At 33.4% G+C, this 23,231-nt stretch overlaps 1 protein-coding gene across 2 annotated transcripts in view; it reads right to left on the bottom strand.

Moving 5' to 3' along the window:
* LOC132728537 (uncharacterized) overlaps positions 1 to 23,231 on the bottom strand; it is a 38,389-nt gene that overhangs the window by 11,239 nt on the left and 3,919 nt on the right. Inside the window, exons 2-3 of one of the 2 annotated variants that reach the window (XM_060714178.1) lie at positions 17,518 to 17,580; positions 976 to 1,046 (exon numbers count right to left, since the gene is read on the bottom strand). In XM_060714178.1, the coding sequence (XP_060570161.1) occupies positions 976 to 1,046; positions 17,518 to 17,562 (116 nt within the window). In that variant the 5' untranslated portion in view covers positions 17,563 to 17,580. Of the gene's footprint in view, positions 1 to 975; positions 1,047 to 17,517; positions 17,601 to 23,231 lie in introns of both variants that reach the window. The other variant, XM_060714177.1, reaches the window with a different exon arrangement.

The following is a 23,231-nucleotide window of genomic DNA, read 5'->3' as shown; positions in this document are numbered from 1 at the left end:
TTGTTGCTACATGCTAAATACCTAAGCTATGGGATTAGTAGTTTTACATAAAGATCCTGTTTTGGTTTTCCTACACGAGTTTATATAATTTAATTGAATCCGGGGCGGGCCATTGTTGACTCAAGGGAAATGATAAATATCAGTTTTGTAGAGATTCATAAATCAGTGCTAAATAATAAATATATTACCTCTTAGTATTGCAGATTCACAAAATAAGAATGAACTTAATTTCTCATACAAAACTTTATCAACGAACTGACTTCAGGGGCTATGATAGTAAGTTGAAACCAAAATTAACCACCAGGCATGATTAATACCAGTTTTGTTTGTGTTCCGAAAAAAGATGTTACATATCAAATATCTCAATTCCTGGATTTCCGCCAGTATATGAGCCGTTTTACAAAATACATCAGATTGGCGCTTATCCCAAAAAATCGGTACAAAAATACTTCCGGTTAGGTTTTTTTTCCAATCAAAATGGGGAGATTATTTGCTGCCATATCGTGAAACTGAACCTGTACGTCATATTTGAATTGGGTAAATGTGATAAACATTAAAAAGGTGCAGGAGTGAAAACAAAAACTGATGTAAAATGTATTTTTAGAAAGTGCGTCTTTCATGATGATTAATTTGTTTTGTTTGTTTGTTTCATTTTACGCCTTTTCCCAACAGTAGTTCAGGCATAAAGGCGGGTAATTTCCTAACCATCGTTCCTGGAGAATTATACCAGTACTAGACTGTATACTATGGTTAAAGTTAACAGCTTTCAAAGTTTCTGACAAAATGTACCTGACAGAAAAAATTAATCATTGCCGAAGCCAACGCCGACAAGAGGTACAAAAGAATAGCTCCATTTTAGCAAATACAAATTTAGTGGAACTGAAAACAAGATCACACAGTTTATAGTTGATCAGGATGTGACTAAATCTTAACAGAGACCCGCATCTATGGTTTTGGATGTATAAAAGGACTTACCTTCTACAACTCATTAATTCACTACGAGTTGAGTGCCTATGTAGTTGTCCCCCGACATCACAGTCAAACATCTGCAAGGATGAAGTATGTAAAAGTAAAAGTGCGGAAATGTCGAAAATGCATAATTTAAGAAAATCGCGAACGCCACACTAACCCTCAGAAATAAATACGATTTCTCGATCAGACAAGTGCTCGATCTATTTCTGTACGATAAATGCATTAATTTAAAAGATCCTGTAACACAATTTTTTTCATGGTTTTATTTCATAAATATGATGCTCAAATTAAGATTTGTCAATATTGTAAGTTCCAATAGGCATTTTTTATAATGATATTTCCCAATTTAACATTTCATGTAAATAAAGGGAGGTAATAAGAAATTTATTTTCTACAAATTCAAGCTCAAGTTTTCCAATAAGAAATGAATGCATGTAATTTATTGATTAAATAAAATGTGCACAGATATTTGCAGTACACATTTTACATATTCTTCGATGTTTGAAAATTGTTTTATTTGCATAATTATATACATATATAATAAGTGTGGTATACACAAAGTAACAATTTCAATCACAAAACATACAGGATCTTTAAAATGACCAACTTTTGTGTAATTAGTAAGACGGTTGGATTTTCAGAAAGTCTATTGTCTGAAATGTCCCATTACCAACTCAGCCATAATAAACTTTAGTGTGCAAGGAAACACCTACTCTATTAAAAGTATGTAGTGATATTAATTCTGTTCTAGAACTGAATATTTACACCAGTGTCCCTCCATTATATAAATAAGACATAAATAAATTCATTAAGTAAATCTGTCCCAAAGTTAGACATGTAATCACAACATACAGGCTTAGCCAACGTTAACAATATTCACATTACCCTGCAATAGAAAGAAATATAAGCCAGCTCAGACTTATAATCTGGCTGCCAAATCAAGCCATTAAAGCTCCATTTACACTGTCCCAGTAATGGCCACAGTATTGCTACGGTGTCTTAAACCGTTGAACCGGAGTGTTCCGTGGTGTTTTTCTGAAAAATCAAATTGCGTTTACACATTTATGACAAAGCCCAGGCCAGGTGCATTCCTGTTTTTTTGGAACCAAATATAACACCGGCTATATACGGGTAAGTACTGATGCAAAGCCAGAGTATTCCCGGTTGATCCCTTGAAGATCCGTCTACACACTGTTTCATCACCGTCCAACCCGACCATCACTGATTTCACCATGGTTGTTCACCATGGTTGAGCTGCGGGTGATGCCGGTATTGTCCCGAGGACGCCCGGTAATGAGCCGAAGCTTCCATGTTCAAGTTTATTAAAACTAGAACTCCGCGAGTCGGATGTGTCGCCTTGTGAACAATTTAGTTTAGGAGAAATGGCTAGGACAAAAATGAAATATGAAAATTAACAAAGGCCAATAACTAAAAAAACGAAATGCAGAACAGCAGTTTCTGTGCAATGCACTAGTTATCAATAAGATCTATCATCCTATGAAGTTTCAAGTCCATAGCTTTTATAATTTATGAGAAATGGTCTGGACAAAAATAAAGTATGAAAATTAATAAAGGGTAATAACTCAAAAGAAAGAAGTGCAGAGTACCGGTTTTACTCTGCACTTTTTCTTAATGAGATATATCATCCTATAAAGTTTCAAGTCCATGTTCAAGTATGAAAATTAACAAAGGGCAATAACTCAAAAATTAAGAAGTGCAGAGTACCGGTTCTTGTGCACCGCACTTCGGGTCATTATAAGAAGCATGTATACCAAGTTTGAAGTCAATCCAACTTATAATGACTGGCTTGTGCTCCGGACAAGCTTAAGGGGACGCCGATGCCGAAACGGACGCCAACAACGACGCCGACGCCGACAAAAGTAACCCCTAAATGTTGCCTTTTTCAAGGCGACACAATAAAACTGCTTGACAACATTTACATCAGTCATTTGGTAAAAAGAGGGAGGGCTGCAATAGAAAGGAAAAGGGAAGAAGTTGGGAAACTGTGCATACAATGCCTTCAGAGGTTGAGGGCAGTCAGGAAAGCTCGCCTCAGAAGAAATAGCAATGAATGGCCATTCTTGGTTTTCACTTAACAACGTTATCTAAAGTAGCACTTCAAGTTATTTAAATTGCCTGTTATCAGCATTAGGTCGTGACACCACAGTTTATCACCAAGGCTTATTTTATTAACAAAAAAAAAAAAAAATATTATTGGATGAATTCTGTTGCAGGATACCTTTAGGTATGGACTAATTGAAATCAACTCTAAAGTATAATAATATATAACCAGTCACACAAAATACCCTTTATTCCTTTCTATTTATAATAAAAAATAATAAGAACGTTTCTGTATAGCCTGATAAGCACACTGTCAATAACCTAATTGTTTATAAACAGCTAGAATAGTCTGTCTGAGATAGACAGATAAGGACAAACAAGTTGCTTCCCATTAAACTAGAGACAAAATGGAATTAATTGTTAAAAACATGCATGTAACATGCTTGAGCTCATTGAGCTGTCTAGTATTTACTGTGTTAATTTGAATAACTTAATATAGGGAGATTGACATATTTCTAGGGATATTTTTATTTTCATTTTTGGGGAATGCCCTTGGTTCACTGGAGCTAGATAGGTTAACAAAATTATGATGCACTCTCATCTTTAATCCAGGAGTTCTGAACTTACCATTTTGGGTTTTAAAGGTATATTTGAGCTAATAAGTCTTTTTTTCTGTACTTATTGTGGAGGGGGTAGGAATGTGAGATGGCCTGAGATAGCTTAGTCAGTACAGCCCCCATATGGTATTCTGATTGTCCGGGGTTTGATATCGGGGCAAAATGTAGAGCCATGGTGGTATATAGCTAAAACGTATTCTCTATACTCATGAAAAAAATGTGGAGTTCAATATGGCAGGGATGTCACAGTATTAACAGTCCAATGATTAGGGAATGGGATATTGAAGAAACCTTATAGCTCAGTTGGTAGAGCTATGGAATGGTATTCAAAGTGTCCATGCAAGCCTCCCAGGTTTGAGCCCCAGTCAGGCTGCCCAGTTACTTTCGGGAACCAACATAGGGCCAAGACTGTATAAACAGACATCTCACTATGTCAGTTCATCAATTATTTAAGGAGTTATTTCAATAAAGTGGGGGACTATGTTCATGTATTATAAGCGCGGATCGCATATTAAGAGAAAAATGTTTATGCGGTAGAGCTGCAGTATGGTATTCAAAGGGTTCTGGGTTCATACGGTAGTGCTGGTGAGGCATGATATTCTGAGGGTCTTTGTTTCGAGTCTCAGGCAGGCTGCATATTTTTCTTACTCTGTGATTAATAAGTATTTCCAGCTAATTATTTTCTTGTCTGCATTTATTAACGATTATGTCTTACGCCATTATTCAGGGCAGGGAATCAAAACTGCGTCGTATCATACAAAATGTAAACAAACGCCGCCATCTTGGAACGAAAAACGTATGTTTTTGATTATAACTCTTTTTGTTGGAAATGACTGAAAACCAGATATATGTATTAACACGCTACACTATTTTCCGCTTCGTTCGGTATATGTTGCTTGCATAACTATTTTGTAAAACAAAAGTTATAGCGAACTTGCAACTCGAAGCGGAGCAAATTTTTTGTGAAAATGTATGGATACGACGCAGTTCATTTGCTTTATCTATCGTTTTTGTCCTTCAAATCAATTGTATACTCGTATCAGAGTTCCCCACAAACTTCAAAATATGATTTTGCATCATTAACTAAAATTACATTGAAAAAGGATGTTTGTTTTCCAAGAAAATAATGGTTTTTACGAAATGATACGACGCAGTTGAAAATAAAATATGATACGACGCAGTTGTATTTTCATTGCGCGCTGCATATTGGTTCAGCTTCCGTGAGTTTGAAATTGGGGTGGTTACTTTTTTCATTTACAGAATTTTGATACAAAGTTCAATATTCCAGGGTCACCTCTCCTGGACTCTGTATCAATCAGGAATGACCTTTTTTTTTTTTTTTTTTTTTTTTTTTTTTTTTTGAAAAAAAAAAATAAAGAATTACAAATTTTGTACAGGTCTCTAGCTATCTGAAGAGAACATGCCTACCTTTGTTACTTATAATTAACAACAATTTCCGCCGATTCCGTTATTATGTCTTTTACGTGCCGATTTTATTGTATTCATTTTGTTAATAATCGATGAGAACAGATGAGCTTTATTATTTGAAACTGAACATTAAGTTTTTAAAATTATATTATAAATGGTTATGCTACGATATATTTTTACAAGTAGGGTACATGTATGCGTTCCGTTCGTTCAGCGCGCCGCGGAACTTTACCGCCGATTTTGTCGTATTGCATTTCTTTATCGCCGATGAGAACAGGTCAACGGCATGTATTTTCTATTTTTTGCACTAAAGTATCATTCTTCTCCATTAAAAAAACTTTAAATTTTCTAAATCGAGTTAGAATTGATAAAACTATAAATTATTTTGTAAAGAAGGTGTCCGTTTTGCAAAGGTATTTTACGCTTTGCACCGATATATTTGATACAGATGTATGCACGACAGGATGTTTCAATAAAATTGAAGAAGTTCTCATTATATGTCAGATTATATGTCGAATTTTCCACAGACTAGAGACATGGAATCCAAACATACTTTCAAACTTAAATGGGTTTTTTTATTTGATAATGAATTGCCTGAAAAATTAAACAAAGTTTTTCAGAAAATGACTACTTTAACATTGACAATTTCTCTGCTATTCGCGCCAAAATATAAAAGTAAAAATAATCTTATAGATTAATGAAATATTTCATTTTAGTAAGAAAGTTAAATGTTATTGTCTTTATAATTAATTCAAATATTAATATTCTTAAAACTTCACGCCAGAAGATAATAAAAAAACAACTAAAACTGCTTCTTTTACAGCTGACGTTAACAAATTGTTGAAAAAAACAACAGACAGGTGTTCGACCGAAGCCGAGCTGTTTATGTTTATTGAATTCAAATCACTTGAACTGAACTGCTATGAATTCGAAAACCACCAGGGACTTTTGATTCTTTCGTGTGGAAACCTATCAAGCTAGTTTCAAAATGCCGATGGTTCTCTGCAGGTGCAACATTTTGCCTGAAAAAAATGCACAAAGGCGCACCTGAGGTCTTCGCCCCCAGTACAGCTAATGTGTAGAGTGAAAAGTTGAAAACATACCTAAAAAAACAGTCATTACCCAGAACACGCAGAACCACAGTTTACTTTGAGCGTAGCTAGCCGAAATAAACTCAGGTTCATATACTTTTATATTTTTTGCCAAAAAATAGGGATAATATTGAACATACAGGAAAATTTAAGAAATCATTTAAAACAAATATGATAAATTAAGTAACATGTTCATGTATTATTGTAAAGTAGTTTCCGCAAAGTAAACTTTCAAATTAAATGTTAAATTTGGACATGACACAATGTATTCTAAATAATCAAAAGCAAGAGAATATCGCCATACACAAGTGATTATTCCATAAAATAGACATATATTGCCAAAATTATCCCTGTTGAAAAGACTGCCAAAAATACAACTGCGTCGTATCTTATTTTATTTTCAACTGCGTCGTATCATTTTGTAAAAATCATTATTTTCTTAGAAAATAAAATTCTCTTTTTAATTAGTAAATGATGCAAAATTATATTTCGAAGTTAATGGTAAACTCTGAAATGAGTATATAATTTTTTTGAAGGAAAAAACGATTAATAAAGCAATATGAACTCGTCGTATCCACACATTTTCATAAAAATTTTGCTCCGCTTCGAATTGCAAGTTCGCTATAACTTTTGTTTTACAAAATAGTTGTGCAAGCAACATATACCGAACGAAGCGGAAAATAGTGCAGCGTGTTAATACATATATCCCTTTTTCATTCATATCCAACAAAAAGAGTTATAAACAAAAACATACGTTTTTCGTTCCAAGATCGCGGCGTTTGTTTACATTTGTAGGATACGACGCAGTTTTGATTCCCAGCCCTGAATATTGTGAATATTTAATTCGTGCATCTCAGACAGGATTATCTACCGTTTACACCGGTGCTAGAAAACTCTGTCTTACACCCCCCATGTAAGACAAGTCGCGTGCTTTAAATGACGTCATTGACGCGCGCCTTTTATGAATGAATCGCGTTAGTATGACGTCATTTTTCCGTTATGAATGAAGTTTGTATGTTCATACGCTACTATAAGAAAAAAGTGCGTAATGAGAATATCAGTTTTCGTAATTTCTGTTCCGAAAATAATTGATATTTAATATGCAAGAAAAAGAATCAAACACCGGCTGTCGGTACAGACGGGAATATCTAGCTCTCGGGTAACTGTTTAGCGGAAACTCGGCAGAGCCTCGTTACCGCCGTAAACAGTTACCCTCGAGCTAGATATTCCGGTCTGTACCGGCAACCGGTGTAAGATTCTTATATTCTTGCATCTCAGACAGGATTATACCGGTGCTAGAAAACTCTGTCTTACACCCCCCATGTAAGACAAGTCGCGTGCTTTAAATGACGTCATTGACGCGCGCCTTTAATGAATGAATCGCGTTCTTAAGATGACGTCACTTAACCGTCATGAATGAAGTTGTACGTTCATACGCTACTATAAGAAAAAAGTGCGTAATGAGAAAATCAGTTTTCGTAATTTCTGTTCTGAAAATAATTGATATGCAATATGCAAGAAAAAGAATCAAACACCGGTGTCGGTACAGACGGGAATATCTAGCGCTCGGGTAACTGTTTAGCGGAAACCCGACAGAGCCTCGTTACCGCCGTAAACAGTCACCCTCGAGCTAGATATTCAGGTCTGTACCGGCAGCCAGTGTAAGATTCTAATACTATTGTCTAGTAATGTAATTTTATATTTTATAAGACATTGTAGCAGTACTAAATTTGACAGCTTTTGAATAAGGGGGAGGGGTGTTGAGTTTGCATAGTCTTGTGTGGACCTAGGCAGGTGCCCTCAATTAATTGCCTTCTCACCAGTGAGTTTTTTAGGATATCCTTAATCATTTAGATTATTATAATACCACAGGGGTATTTTCCTCTACTAAGTGTAATCAGAAACTATATAGAGTTCTCCTCTGTAACATTTAAAACAACAATGTGAAATTTACTTGGAGTTTCATACTATCACCTATTCCACAGGGGACTGTGATAGTATAAAACGATGGTATAAAAGTCCTATTCACATTGTACCTAGTCAAGGACGCATTTCAATAAAGCAGAGATATAGGTTATGGTTCCAAAATGTCCACTATTTAGGGAGGTGATGTGTAAGCAGCCTGATAGTTCAGTTGGTTGAGCTGCAGAATAGTTTCCGAGGGTCCGGGGTGCAAGTCTCGGTAAGGCAGCATATTTTTCAAAGTTGTGACATTAACATAAAAAGGAAGGTACTAGGCATTTTATGTTGCTAAGTAATAATATAGCATATTAATACATATTAAGCGCATGTCAATAAATTTCAATTTTAAGTGAAATGAAAAAATATTTTCTGTCGCGCTGTCTTTGTAAATCCAATAACTTTACATTTTACACGTGATTTACAAATTCTTGGAGTCCCACACTTGACTCTTCCCCATCTTGCACTTATGTAGGTGCATGAGGTTGACTGGTTTCACTTATTTACTACATTTTTTCCTCTTGATTACAGCTTCAGACCCAGCTTCAAGTAAAAGTGCATTCTTAATATTTATATATACTGGTCGGACACCATCAACCGGACACTTTTGGAACCTTTTTCCGTACAGATTTCATAATTTTTAACCTAGAGACCAACAGATTTGACAAAGTCCAGTTAGGTTTTTTTTCTAACTAACAAACTAGTTTGTTCATTTCTGATTGCATTGTCACTTATATCTGAGGCTCGACAAAGAGGGTATCAAAATTACCTAAATTGTCTGCACTACAGTACAATGTGTCCGGACAGATATGTACATGACGTGATTTAATTCAGATAAAAGCTTGGGTGTTTTGATTTTTGATTTCTAACATGATGTACAATATTTCAGCAACAAATGCTGAAGTTTTGGATATTCTATTATTTACTCTGCAAATGTTTATAGCCGGTACATGAGGTCAGGCATTGCTTTCTTGACCCCAAGATTTCAACGTCAACATTCTTGAAATAGACATTAAAATATTTCCATTTACGGAGTTTGAAATAAATTTATTTACTTAATTTTAGAAGAAACATGCAATTGTTAAACATTAAACAAAACATTTATTGTTGATAAAAAAGTGAGTGGCAACAACTGAACAAAGAAAAAACTAAATTACGCATTTTCGGGGAAGTCAGGGTTTGGTGGTTGTCCGGTTTTGGTGGTCCCTTACCTGACTTCTGTCAAAATAGTTAATTCCTTTATTTTACACTCAAGATTTTAATGTTCGATTGTTTATAATGCAGCCTCACTTAATATTTAGATTTGCCTCATAAATCCATCTGAATTTAATTGTTAGCACTGTATATTTATGATAATTTGCAATGCACACTTCCATGTCGGCCATGTTGGACTATTACGCAGAGGTTACGTAGTGAATGCAAGGGACAGTTCTTTATTCGATTGCGCATAAAATCATTTTACTTTCGATATTAGCGCATGATAGCCTATATTTTTAAAAATCATTTGTTGAGGCTGTGACAAAAATTAATTTTGGTGCTAGGTTGAGTGCATTTCAGCTCTAACATAAACTCGTTTAAAATACGTTTCTAGCTATCATTTAATCAAAATTAATCGCGAAACGATCTACACGCAGCTAAAGTTGTAAAAAAACTTAATATGATTACGATATTTAAATAAAGGTTTAAAAACGTTTTCATTTTGCGTGCGTTTTAGCGTTCGTATATCGTTTAGCGTATTTGTTTAGCGTAGATCGTTTTGCGTGTGTCTGCGTATTTCGTTTCGTATAGCGTGCGTATAACGTTCGTTCGTATAGCGTGTAACGTGCACGCGTGTTTTTTCCAGAGCGTGCATTTTGCGTGTAAAATGAAACGTTCACCCTACTGTAGATACCTTTAAAACTAAAAATGTTATAGTAAAAAATAACATTTTTTCTTGTAAAAAATAAGTTTATTGGGAGACAATTCTTGCAATATATAATAATATTATGTGGATGATGATAAGGTACATATGTTTGAAGTATGAAAAAAATAAAGAAGAAACAGTAAAGATAATAGATTTTAAAGAAAATTCTAAGTTCAAGGGGAGATTAATCTGAAAATATTGATGCTACCGTTATGAACCTTGTCACATAAGATGTGGATGATGACAAGGTACATATATTTAAAGTATGAAGTTGATCCCTTTATAAATAAATAAAATAGTTTTTTTTCAGGAAAATTTTAAGTTCAAGGGGAGATAAATCTAAAAATATTGGTGTTAGAGTTATGAACCTGATCACATAAGATAAAGTTAATGATAAGAAACATATATTTGAAGTATGAAGTTTATCTCTTAAGATAAAAAGAAGTAACAGTAAAAAATATTATTTTTAAGCGGAGATTGGCACTTGAGTTATGAACCTTGTGACATCAGATGTGGTTGATGATAAGGAACATATATTTGATTTTTGAAGTTGATACCTTAAGAAATGACAAAGTTATAATGTAAAATATTTTACGGGACCAAAACTTAAATCGGAAATCTGGACGCGGACGCCGACGCGAGTAGGACAGCTCTCCATATACTTCGTATAGTCGAGCTAAGAATAATAAATGCAGAGTACCGGTTCTTGTGCACATCACTTCTTCTTAATAAGATTTATCATCAACCTATTAAGTTTCAAGTCCATAGCTTCTATACTTTAGGAGAAATGGCCTTGACAAAAATAAAGTATGAAAATTAACATAGGGCAATAACTCAAAAATAAGAAATGCAAGTACCAGGCCAGTTCTTGTGCACTGCACTTCTTCTTAATGTAATATATCATCCTATGAAGTTTCAAGTCCATAGCTTTATTACATTAGGAGAAATGGCCCCGACAAAAATAAAGTATGAAAATTAACAAAGGGCAATAACTCAAAAAATTAGAAGTGCAGAGCAGCAGTGTCTGTCTTATCAATAAGATCTATCATCCTATAAAGTTTCAAGTCCATGTTCAAGTATGAAAATTAACAAAGGGCAATAACTAAAAAAAAAGAAGTGCAGAGTACCGGTTCTTGTGCACTGCACTTTTGGTCATTATATGAAGCATGCATACCAAGTTTGAAGTCAATCAGATTTATAATGACTGATATGCTCCGGACAAGCTTATGGGGACGCCGACACCGCCGCCGCTTTTCAAGGCGACACAAAAATTGCCTTTCATCTTCACAGGTCAGCGACAATATTTCTGGTCCCGCATGCCATTGCAGCAGTATCTATTGTACGACCGAGTTTAAAATAGAAAAAAAAAACAGAATCCCTGAAAACGACCAAAACGGCGAAACTGAAAACGTTGTAGGCTCGGTTTGATTGTGCTTGTACATGGACGGTACTAGAAATTGCAAGCTACCGTCAAAGCACACTAGCACCGGCCTTAGCAGAATTCATTAAATGGGGGAAATGTGAAATTTGGAATAAAGAAACATCCGCAAATGTGTTTATCCAATATTTTTATTGTTGTATTGGTGTAGCTACTTTATAAAGTGCCGTATTTATTAATCAGCTTGATTTCATTTAATTTAGATTTATATACATGATTTAAACATATTACTTATTTATTAATTGAAATTAACTATAATAAATGGCAAATACGTTTTAATGTTTATTATCTTTTACTTAAAAATAGTTTGTAAACATGAACCATAAACAGTATACGAGCTTGCATTGTCTTACGGTTAATGAATAATACAGAGGTCTACCTAGAAAATAAACCAATTCTGTAGCTAATATATTTACGATTCACTGCTGTTAACACTTTTTTTATTACTTGATAATGATTTGATACAGCATTTTGGTTGTTTGCTACTAAAATCATTTATTATAATAATAAATTATATGCCGTCGAAACTTATACACTTGACTGAAAATACGAGATTTTTTTGCGTTTTGTCTTAATTCAATGGTATTTGTTCATTGTCTTAGTTAATATCAACATGTACATTATATGTCACTTTGCCAAGGACCCTGCGCCTTATTCTACAATCATTCAAGTGACTAAGATATATACAATTCTTCATACTTATTTTGTTCTTTGCTATCTTTCAAGAAATCTTATAGTTTCTTATTCCATAATTATGATATAACATATTTCTTAATGCTATTTGCCACAATATAATTATTTTATCCCCTATTTTTTTAACTATCACTCGATTAAATTACTTTGGTATTTCTTAGTGTAATTTTAGTGACTAAAATGTGTACCAAATATTTTTGCACTATCCTGGCAATTTTGTAAAACAAAGATAAACAAGGGCGTGCCATTTGAAATGCCCCTGAAGCTCGGCTCGGACCCATGACCTTTTATTAACATTGAAGGCATGGTTACTGTAATAGTGTTATAAGTCTTACAAAAATTAGAAACATTAAGAAGCATTAATATATATTTTTTATTTCAAGCACCTATAAATAAATGTCAAAGATATAGACACAACCATCAATCTTCTATCTTGACCTATCTAGCTGTCATCCTAGTGTTTAAGCATTACAAGTAGTCCCAATGTGCCACAAATGTATGCCTAGTTACGCCAATATCCATCCAATGAATGCCAGGACATGACCTTCAAAATATTTATATATGAAATGAAATATAACCTTTAATGTCTTAAATCTTACTTTATGCGACAATTCTTTTCTGACTTAAGACACATTGTTTCAAAGTACCACGTATTTATTTTTAGCTCTCGCTGATGAACACATATATAAACTCGACATGACCACCAATGCACTCTCATATCATGTCTTTTGACATTGAAGTATGACCTTGGAACTTTTGTCCGCTACATGTCGTCTTACAAAGAGGCATATTTATCCCATTCATCCATTAATGAAAGAATCGTTAATCAGACTTTTTAGGCACTTTAAGGAAATAGTTTGTTCGGAGTGAAAGTATGATTTTGGTCTTTGATCTACATAATCAACTGGGTTTAACGTTCCTTGAAGATCGTTCAGCACGACATTATTGTTGTATATACTTTAAAGATGGTATTTTTAGTTTCTTGTATTTGGACTTTTTCAACTTGGGTGGTTGCGGTATTCCTACTTGAATACTGTATAATCACCCTTAGGATATCTTGCCTGCTTTTTAAATTTGTCTTTTGATGTCTTGTCTGTGGTATGCAGGCTTCATAACCTCTGATCCCCTTTCTAAATTCCGTTTTATTCAGTTCCGCTCATTGTTTTTTCGTTTAGGGCACACGCATTATTTTACTTGGAGGCCTTACGTCGCTTTCATGGAATAACACTACTGTGTCACATTGAAGGTTCCACACATCTGTGGATGTTTCTAAATTCAAAATTGCACCATTTTGTTTGTGTTTAAATGTTGTATTCTGCTTAAGCCGGTGCTTGGGGGCGTGGATGGTAACTTGCACTTTCCAGTACCGTCCATGAACAGGCTCAATCAAACCGAGCCTGCAACATTTTACAATTTTGCCGTGTTGGGCGGCTTTCTTTAGGGATTCTGTTTTTCTCTATTTACATGTGAGTCATTGTCCCAGTGTGCCATATGTAATAGTTATAAAATATAAACGAGGACTTTACCGGCTGGTATCAGCGCATGGGGCGACAACAAGGGTCAATCATATGAAATTAATCGAGACGGAACGTCGAGATTAATTTCCATGATTGACCCTTTTGTCGCCCCATGCGCAGATACCAGCCGGAGAAGTCCGAGTATTTATTCTGTAACTGTTTTATCGCATGATCATCACGACTTTTTTCTTGGAGATTTACGCTCTCTCGTTATATTTGCTTTATTTAAATATATAAATATTTTTTGAAATACCCACAGAAATACACCCATTAGATGACTGGACATAAATAACCATTTGACGAGTTGATGCATTTTTTCTAAATGCGAAATATTAATAATCTTTCCAGCTCATTTTCAAAATATAATCAAGGAAATGTTGTCGATAAGAATCCCGGTGTATATTAATCAGAGGTATATCTTGTACGCGTATTTTTTAAACCTACGACAATAGAGTGATTTTTTCGCAACACTACTTCCATCTTTAAATAATTACGCTAGAATATTATCTTCATACGTGTAGTGATTTACCGAGTGGCTTACTGGTCAGAATCTCCTGTAAAACGAAGGCATTGTTTAAAGCAAAAATATGAGTAATTTGATCATTATTTCTGATTTGTCCTCGAGGTCAGAATGCAGAAAATGGCGATTACTTTGCACTGGAGTCAACATCTTTATAATAACTGCATTTTCAAGTTTTGAAAAAAAGATCGAGATGATTTGTAAATATTTTAAAAAAAATTCTGTCAACTGTGTAATGTTTTGTTTTGCTCTTTTTCAGGTATACTCACTTTATTATTTGAAATAAAATAATAAACTGGCCATGCGCGAAAAAGTGTACTGATACCTCATTAAGAGCACCCAAAAACATACTGATACCTCATTTAGAGCACCCTCAAAGTTTCCCAATACTGAAATTTAGAGAACGCCGATCTTCGAAGGAAGGTTGTGGCGGTCATGCGATAAGTTTAATATGCAAAATTATTTCAAAAGGCATCAATTAAGGAGAAAGTTATGGACATCTTTTCACGTTTTATATCATGATTTATGATATAGAAGTTTAACTGTAAACATAACCATGCTTGCCTTGCTCTTGTGCATGACGCGACCTTTTCAAATAACACATTTACGCAAAGTTATAGTCGTTACAGGATGGCGAAATATACAATTAACAAGACATTACCATTTTTACATGGACACAGCCTGCTCTAGGTCAATCAAAATGGATAATTTGATACCACATGATTACAAAATAGAAGACAAAAGTCCTTACACAGGGCGTCTACTCGGCACGCCAACCGCCATGTTCTTGTCGGGTTACCTATATAAGAAATTGAAATACTATCCTTATGCACGAAGCTCGACACTAATATGTTTATATCTCGTCTTTGGCAGAATTAATGTAACATTAAAAAAATCAATGGCGGCCATTTTGACATTGATTTTTAAAAGTGAAGGACTAAAAATACAGCCGTGGTAGAGTAAAACAAGTATAAGCATTTATCAGTTATATTCTGAGTTTTTTTTATTATCTAGGGATACTGCTCATAAGAAAAATTTCACAATAACTTAACGCGTAGTACAATTTGTTAGACTACATACGCTACTTAATCAGATCTTTAATCGGCAAAATAATAAGCTTCTTACGTAATTAACAACAGTTACTTGCTACACATTAAAAGTGATGTCTGTGAACATTCTATGAATGGAATTATGTTCTATACTCCGTCGACTGCTTTGCGATATTTTTCTAAAACGTATGGTGGCTGATTTGTACCTCACGCTTATTAGCTGCGAAAGTTTTATTAATTAAACTTCGCCCGACGCTCTCGCTAATTATCATGTTTTTGCCCTGCGACCCCGCCAAGCGAAAAGTCGAAAAATTAACAAGTTAAAATGGCGGGGCGCGAAGCCAAAACACGATAATTAGCGAGAGTGCGAGGCGAAGTTTAATTAATAAAACTTTCGCGGCGAATATGCTAAAAGCGTGTTTTCTCTCCGCGCCCCCACTTTTTTAACTTTTTAATTTTCAACTTTCCAATTGGAGTGGTCGCAGGGTGAAAACACGAATAACACAAATCAGCCACCATAGAAACGGATTATAACTGACCTGCAATATTATATGTGTCATGATAGTTTAAACTCGCCCGGGCAAAAGCATTTTTGAAGTTTTCTTCTTCAAGTGCCAGTTTAGGAAAGAAAACAAAATGTACTGTTATTAAAGAAAACAAAATGTACTGTTATTAAGACTACATTATCCTATCAGAAATGGCATGTAGCAAAAAATATTGCAATTTGCTGTGTTTATCTTTCAAGAGACTAAAGACTGGTACTGCCTTCGTAAATTGATAATTGAATTTTTCAGTTGTACAAATAAGTAACCCGACAAACATGGCGGGCGGTTGGGCGAGTCCATTTAAGCATCCCTCATTGAAGTTTTTTGACGTCCATTTTCTTATCATGTGATATTGAATTATTCGCTTTGATTGGCTAAAGGCAGGCGATGTACAGGTAGAACTGTTCAAATCTGGTCAATTGTATATATCGCTGTCCAGGAACGGCGATAAAAATGATTTAAGCGTACTCGAAATAGGTGAGATAGTCCAACTACCTGCTTGTTCTAAAACATGCCGTTAGGATGAAACTTTTCCGAAAATCAAGCCAGTCTATAACGTCATACACAAGTGATCATTATTTGACAGAATATTGTTTCGTTTGCAGACGATAGCTGTCATAACAAAAAATACCTTACTAAAACGAAAGAAAAGGAAACAATATTGACAGGTCTGAAGTATCAATAAATCAGCTTGTGTTTATGATAAGTTTGAAAGGTCAGTATATGTATACGAACCTATTTTTTCCTTCGATTTTTTTTTTGTTTTAAAACCGTTTTATATATTATTAAAATCTGGTAGAGAACAGGTCCGACGACTCTTTCTCAACAAGCCAGAAAAAAGAAAACATCGCATACAGAGGACAATATTTTTGTTTCACGTAATTATAAAGTCTACAAATTAGAGAAAACCCCATTCATTACTCTAAATACTTTATTGATTACAAATAATTTGCATCGAGATCACCAGGGCATGGAATTAAAAAAAGCGTTAGTTCTATTTCATGTAATTATTGATGTATACTGTTACATGCTTAGTTAATAACAAACTATTGACACAAGTTAACTTGACAAGAGAGTACCATATTACCATGGAAACAGATTATTAATATCAGGTTATAAAATAGTATATTAAACATAATTTGATATATAGGAGTAAAACCTGATCATACCAATGAAATTTAATTAAATAATCAATGACGGGCACAATTGCGATCTTTCAGAAACCCAACAATTGTATTACAATTGTTCTATTTTAAGTTCAACCATTATAAATATGTACCATTAAGTTCTGAAGCCATCATCGAGAACGATACATTTTAATGAATAATAGCTTAAACAAGTAGTAAATGGCGTAATAGAATATTTGTGAAAGATTTTCGGAACTCGTTACTTTGAAAAAGAAAACTTTATTTTAAACTACATGTATTAAAAAGTTCATATTTAAATGGTTACTCTATTTAAAAAACTATTTGTAAGCATAAGCTCATGATACCTAATAAATAAGTTAGAAAGACATTAATAACCTGTTTGGTTTGTCAAATAGGCCCATGAAGTCCATTAACGTCGAATTTTGTCAAGAAATCCACATTTACATGAAAAGATTGGATAACAATTCTACAGGTATAGACGTGACATTTGAAACAGTAATATTTTTTGTTCATTTTAGTAAAATGGGACGTACTTTGACCAACCATTTACAATTATGAAATAAAGTATTTTCATACCAATCCAATGCGGAGTTTCTTCTTTTGTCTGTCAATATTTTCCATTTCTCTTCAATGTTTTGTCTAAAATGTAGATGATTTCACTGTAATATATACATGTCATTGTTACCATTTTATGAACATTAAGATATTTAAAGTCACTAAGGATGTCACTCCTCCACTTAGAATATCATGACAAATAAAAATAGCATACAAAGACAATAAAATTGCTCTAAACATATAATGGGTGATGAAGTTTTGCTTAAAGTAGATACATAAGGTACACTAAAATATTGTTTGATACCTTATCTCGTATGCTGAGCGCAAGAAGAATGTATCCGATGAAGTTCAAAATACTATATTAATATTAAATATAGTCATATTTTAATGACCTGTCAATTGTGAATACATTTTAGTACTCATTTAAGTATTCAATCCCTCCTCAGCTCTGTATGGGGGCTGATTGTAGCCTTTTCGATTTTCGGCCAACGACACCGCCAAGCAAAAAGTCAAGAATTAACAAGTTAAAATGGCGGGGGTGTAGCTTATGTGATTGCATAAAAAATTCTTTCTTCAGACTCGACATTGTTAATGCATTTCTAAGAGAGACTAGAAGTTCATTAAAGGCTCTAGTGTTCCATCTCAAATTGTTTGTAAGAATAAGACCTAAATGTTTGTAGCTAGATACCTCACCTCCTGAATTTAAATATTGTTCATCAAACTCAAATAATCGAGAATGAAGTTGGAGGTTTGGTTCACGAGAAATGATAAGGAATTCTGTTTTCTTAGGGTTGAATTTCACAAGCCACTTTGAGGCATTTCTGACGGGCCTCTGTATCAAATTGTTTATATTCTAACAGTTTGAGTCGCAGTCAGACTTTACATAAAAAAAACAATCATTCAACGGAGTACGACAGCCTGAAGGGTTGTTTACAACCAATTTCAACTAAAGTGTTGTTACACAAGAGTGCCCGTAGCTTAAACAATTATTTAATTGAGCTTAAGTGTTTGTTTTAAGGCAAATATATAATAAGTCAAATAAAAACAAACGCTTTTTTAAGCTTTTGACGTTTAGTCTTCTTCAGAAAATAACAAATGACAAATGACGCAACGTCCGTTTAACTATATGCTAAACAGAACGCGGAATTAAAAAAACTTTGTCAAATAAATACAGAATCTTTCATGAACATAAATACAGCAATATACAATAAATTACACATATAATATAGATCTGCACATGTGATGCAAAAAAAAATCTCATAATCAATAATAATACAAAAAACCTTGTTAATATGAGAAAAACATACTACATGTATATGTATACCGGCTCAATAATATGCTTGAAAGATGACAAAGTTATATTTTATACAAAACTTTTGCATTCGTACCATAAGAGATAATGTGTTAAGTTTATGAATCCAGTATTATTCTTGTAATAAGTGTTCAATATCATCGGAGACAATCTCTATAGGCATAAACTTAAATTCCTTAATACAATGATTGGTTTTAGTGTGTAGCGACATTGGAAGAAAATAAGGGAATTGAAAAATTGTTGATATCATACCTATGGCTATTCATGCGTTTAACAATCAGTGTTATAATTTACATGATAAATCTTACCAGGAACATTAGTACTACTAAATTTATTGACTTTCAATAATGGAGCTGCAATGTGTACATCTGCTTCTATCACATCTAGATGAACATTTCGCATTTTTGTTATTAGATTTTACATTAGAATTAACAAGATTGTCTTTTAGATTCGTTAATTCTTTAAATGCAACCAAAGGTTTACCTTTATGTAGCTTTTGGACTGAACATTTACTTGAAAGTTAGAGTAAATCTCAATATCTTTTAATGATATTACCAATATTATGTAAAGTTGGGTTCTCCTCAACAACAAAGGGAATAACACCGTCTTCACTTGTTTTGTTATTGCTGCACATGGCCTAATCCTGTGCATTAAAAATAACATTGATAGGACAATTTCGTTCTTTGAAGTATGTCCGTAAATTCTGTAAAGAATCGTTGACAACATTATCGTCAGAAAAGATACGGCGATAACGTTTCCCTTGACTGTACGGAATACCATTTTTATCTATAGGGCTTTTGGATTTTCTAAAGAAGATATTTAAAATATTAACTATATAAATATAAGGAAAATCAATGACCCCTGGGCCCTGGGGCCCGGCCAAATTTAACCCTAGGGCTTTTATTTGAACAAACTTGGTAGACATCGACTAAATCATGTTTATGCCAAACTACGGAATTTGTTTGGCCAAACGTGATAGACATCAACTAGAACATGTTTCATGCTAAATATCTAAGCTCTTCCTCTTTTGGATTAATACAAGAAGCTTTTTTTTTTAATTTTCACTATATTCATATAAAGAAACTAAATTTTCTGACGAGCGGGGCCAATTTTCACTCTAGGCATTTTATTTTAACAAACTTGGTAGACATCCACTAGAAAATGTTTAATACTAAATATCAAAGCTCTACCTTTTTTGGATTTTCAGAAGAAGTTTTTTTTTAGTTTTTACTATATACATAAAAGGAATGCCAATGACCATTGGGGCCCGTCCAATTTTGACCCTAGGGCATTTCAGTGAACAAACTTGTTAGGCATACAATAAAAGATATTTCATGACAAATGTGTAAGCTCTACCTCTTTTGGATTTTCTCAAGAAGATTTTTAAATTTTTAATATATACATGTAAAGAAAATCAAGGACCCCTGGAGCGGGGCCAATTTTGACCCTTAGACTTTTTATTTGAACAAACTTGGACGACATTATTTTAACAAACATTGTAAACATGAACTAGAAAATGTTTCTTGCCAAATTTCTAAGCTCTAGCTCTTCCGGTTATTTACAAGAAGATTTTTAAGATTTTGTAAAAAAATCTTTTGGTTGCCATAACAACCAGAGTTCTTTATGGAATTTAATTATTTGAACAACTTTGGTAGAACCTTATGCCTTGAACATCCCTGTACAGTTTCAACAAATTTGGCCAAGTGGTTTAGGAGAAAAAGTTGATAAAGAAAGTTTTGATACACGGACGGACGGACGGACGATGGAAAACGGACAATGGGCCATCACAAAAACTCACCTTGAGGACATTGTCCTTAGGTGAGCTATAAAAACTATCACATATGTTCATGACTATTCACGTACTATTCATATATTCAGAAACTATAATTAAAATACACCTTAGTTTGTTCTTCATTATAACTTTGACAAGTCAAAGATCATGATAAGTATGTCCTATCTGAGTAAAGTTAGACATTCCATACTAATCCGCCTATCACAAAACGGCTGAAAACTTATATCGAAGGTCCGGTTTAGGTGACTTATAATGTGTTGTCATAAAATGTTTTCCTGACGTTTCAAAGTTATCTTATCAGCATACTGGTTTAAAGTTATTTAATCAGTTTTGAACCGCTAGCAAAAACAATTTATTCATTGATAAGATTCGTCACTAAGTTATTACGTCTTATATGTCCGAAAGAATATGATTGTCCTTTGTCGGCTGACGTTCTTCTGCTTGTGATTTTTCGCCGTCTTTAGTAAGTGTCCATGCGAGGGTAAAATACAAGAATTTTTCAGTTAAATCTACAAGTAAAACACTTTGATTGTAAAAAGTCAGATATCTTATCCATCATATTTAATTAAGTTCCCAAGCTCAAAATCAATATGATTCCCAAAATTCATGATGACCGCCAAGATGGCGGTTGGATTTTATTAAATATTCACATACTCGTATCTATGTTGACAAAAAAATTCAATAAGAAATTGAAAGCCATTCTTTAGTTAAAAAATGTATAAAAACTCGAATTTATAACCATAAATAAAGTTTTACCTGCACTGGTGCTACAAATGAGCATTCAATTATATCAAACAACATAAATAGTAAACTTGTTTATGGTATATTTTGCCATTTTACAAAAGTTTGCTATATCTTGGCTTTTTAATTAGAATAAAACACACACAAAAACATATATCATATCCCTTTTCATTTGTACATGTGACATCATTATCTAAAGTTGATCGAATGCAATTTGATATTTTGTTGATTTCTTACTGTAGTCTGATTTAAAACAAGAAGTATCTTTAAAAATAACAAAAAAACTAGTTCTTAGTTTTCCAAACAAAGTCATATTAAATGTTAGCATAGCTTAAATAACAACGACATAATAATTTCTTGTAGGGTTATTAATCTTGAAAAAGGGAACACTTTAAGATTTAGTGTTTCTAAACAAACCTGCCGTGCATTGGTTAGTTAACTCGATTTCTAACACTAAAATGCAAAAGTATGAAAAATTATAAACATTATATCAATTGAACACAAGAATAATCAAATACTATATCAGGCACTTATTGAATATTATGAACTAAGGGTACCTGATAAGTTCTGATATTATTCTCGTTATCTTGTGTAAAATAAACTCTGTAAGTTCTTATGTAAAATAAACTGTTCGCAAGAAAATGTAATTAGATGTTTTGTTAAACAGGACTTAAATATATGGCCAATTAATCAAGAAAGTTAAAGAACTATCATGTCTTGTTTATTTTAAAACTGTATTTACATTTTATTTCATAATGTCAAGAACTATCCTTTACACTTTAGTCTTCTAAGAAAGACAAGAAATGCCCTTTACATTTTCTTTTAGAATGGCAAATGAGATTCACAGATTTCATTTGTAATTTTAAAAATCACAAATGAATGCTCGTCTTATATTCAGTTTTCCTTGTAAATTTTACAGGAGGTCAAACTGAAATCAGACCGGACTGGCCGGAAAAAATCAGACCGATTTTGATTTAAGATCTGATCAAATAGCTGATATCTTTTCTTCAACATTATACAATGTACGAAAATAAGTACGTATTGCAAATCAAAGAAACCATGGTTCAATGATGAATATAAGAAAGACGTAAGTAAATAGAAAGCTTCTCTTTCAAAATCCGAGCATTATCCACAAAACAAAAAAACATTAAAAATTGTGGAATATTCAGAGCCAATGCTAGTAGATCAAATTATAGTCTAAGCGCAAGTCATGTAAGTCATATGTTTCAGATAAAGCTGCAAATATCCCTATATGGAAAGTATGGCATGCAGTTGACAGATAAGAGGTAAATTAAAGAAATCCCACTGTTCAATGTAAAATTAATCTAATAATCTAATAATGGTCAATATGCAAAAAAACAACCAAAAAGCAATTAAAGAAGCATTGGCAAAAATATTTGCAAAACAACAACAAAACACATCTTCTTCAAAAACAAATGCTCAAATGAGTTTCTTAAGTTCCAGATGAACAAATAATTTTGACTTGAGCAAATGACAAAGTTCACAATTATCTCTTTTCTATCAAAGATTTAATTGATTTGATCAAGAAAGCGAAAGATAAAGCAACAGGTCCAGATGACAATTACTGTCGATTTCTTAAACAGCTTCCACATCAGTCTCTTGAATTTCTTCTTAAAATATTTAACAACATTTGGGTATATGACGAATTTCCTAATAGTTCAAAGGGAGCTGTGGTTATCCCAATTCCAAAACCTAAAAGGGATATAACACTGACCCTGCAAAATACAGTCCAATTTCACTTACAAGCTGCTTATGCAAAACATTTGATAGAATGGTAAATAAACCCCTGGTTTTTAAGGAATAATTACTAGCTTTCCATGAACAACATAGTACAAACAATCATTATGTCACCACGAATATTTCATTAGA

The sequence above is a fragment of the Ruditapes philippinarum genome, unplaced genomic scaffold (assembly GCF_026571515.1).
Source record: "Ruditapes philippinarum isolate M1 unplaced genomic scaffold, ASM2657151v2 ctg811_1_1_1_1, whole genome shotgun sequence".
Taxonomy (NCBI): Eukaryota; Metazoa; Mollusca; class Bivalvia; order Venerida; family Veneridae; genus Ruditapes; species Ruditapes philippinarum.
The sequence above is the reverse complement of the archived record's forward strand: the minus strand, read 5'-3'. Positions and strand labels throughout refer to the sequence as shown.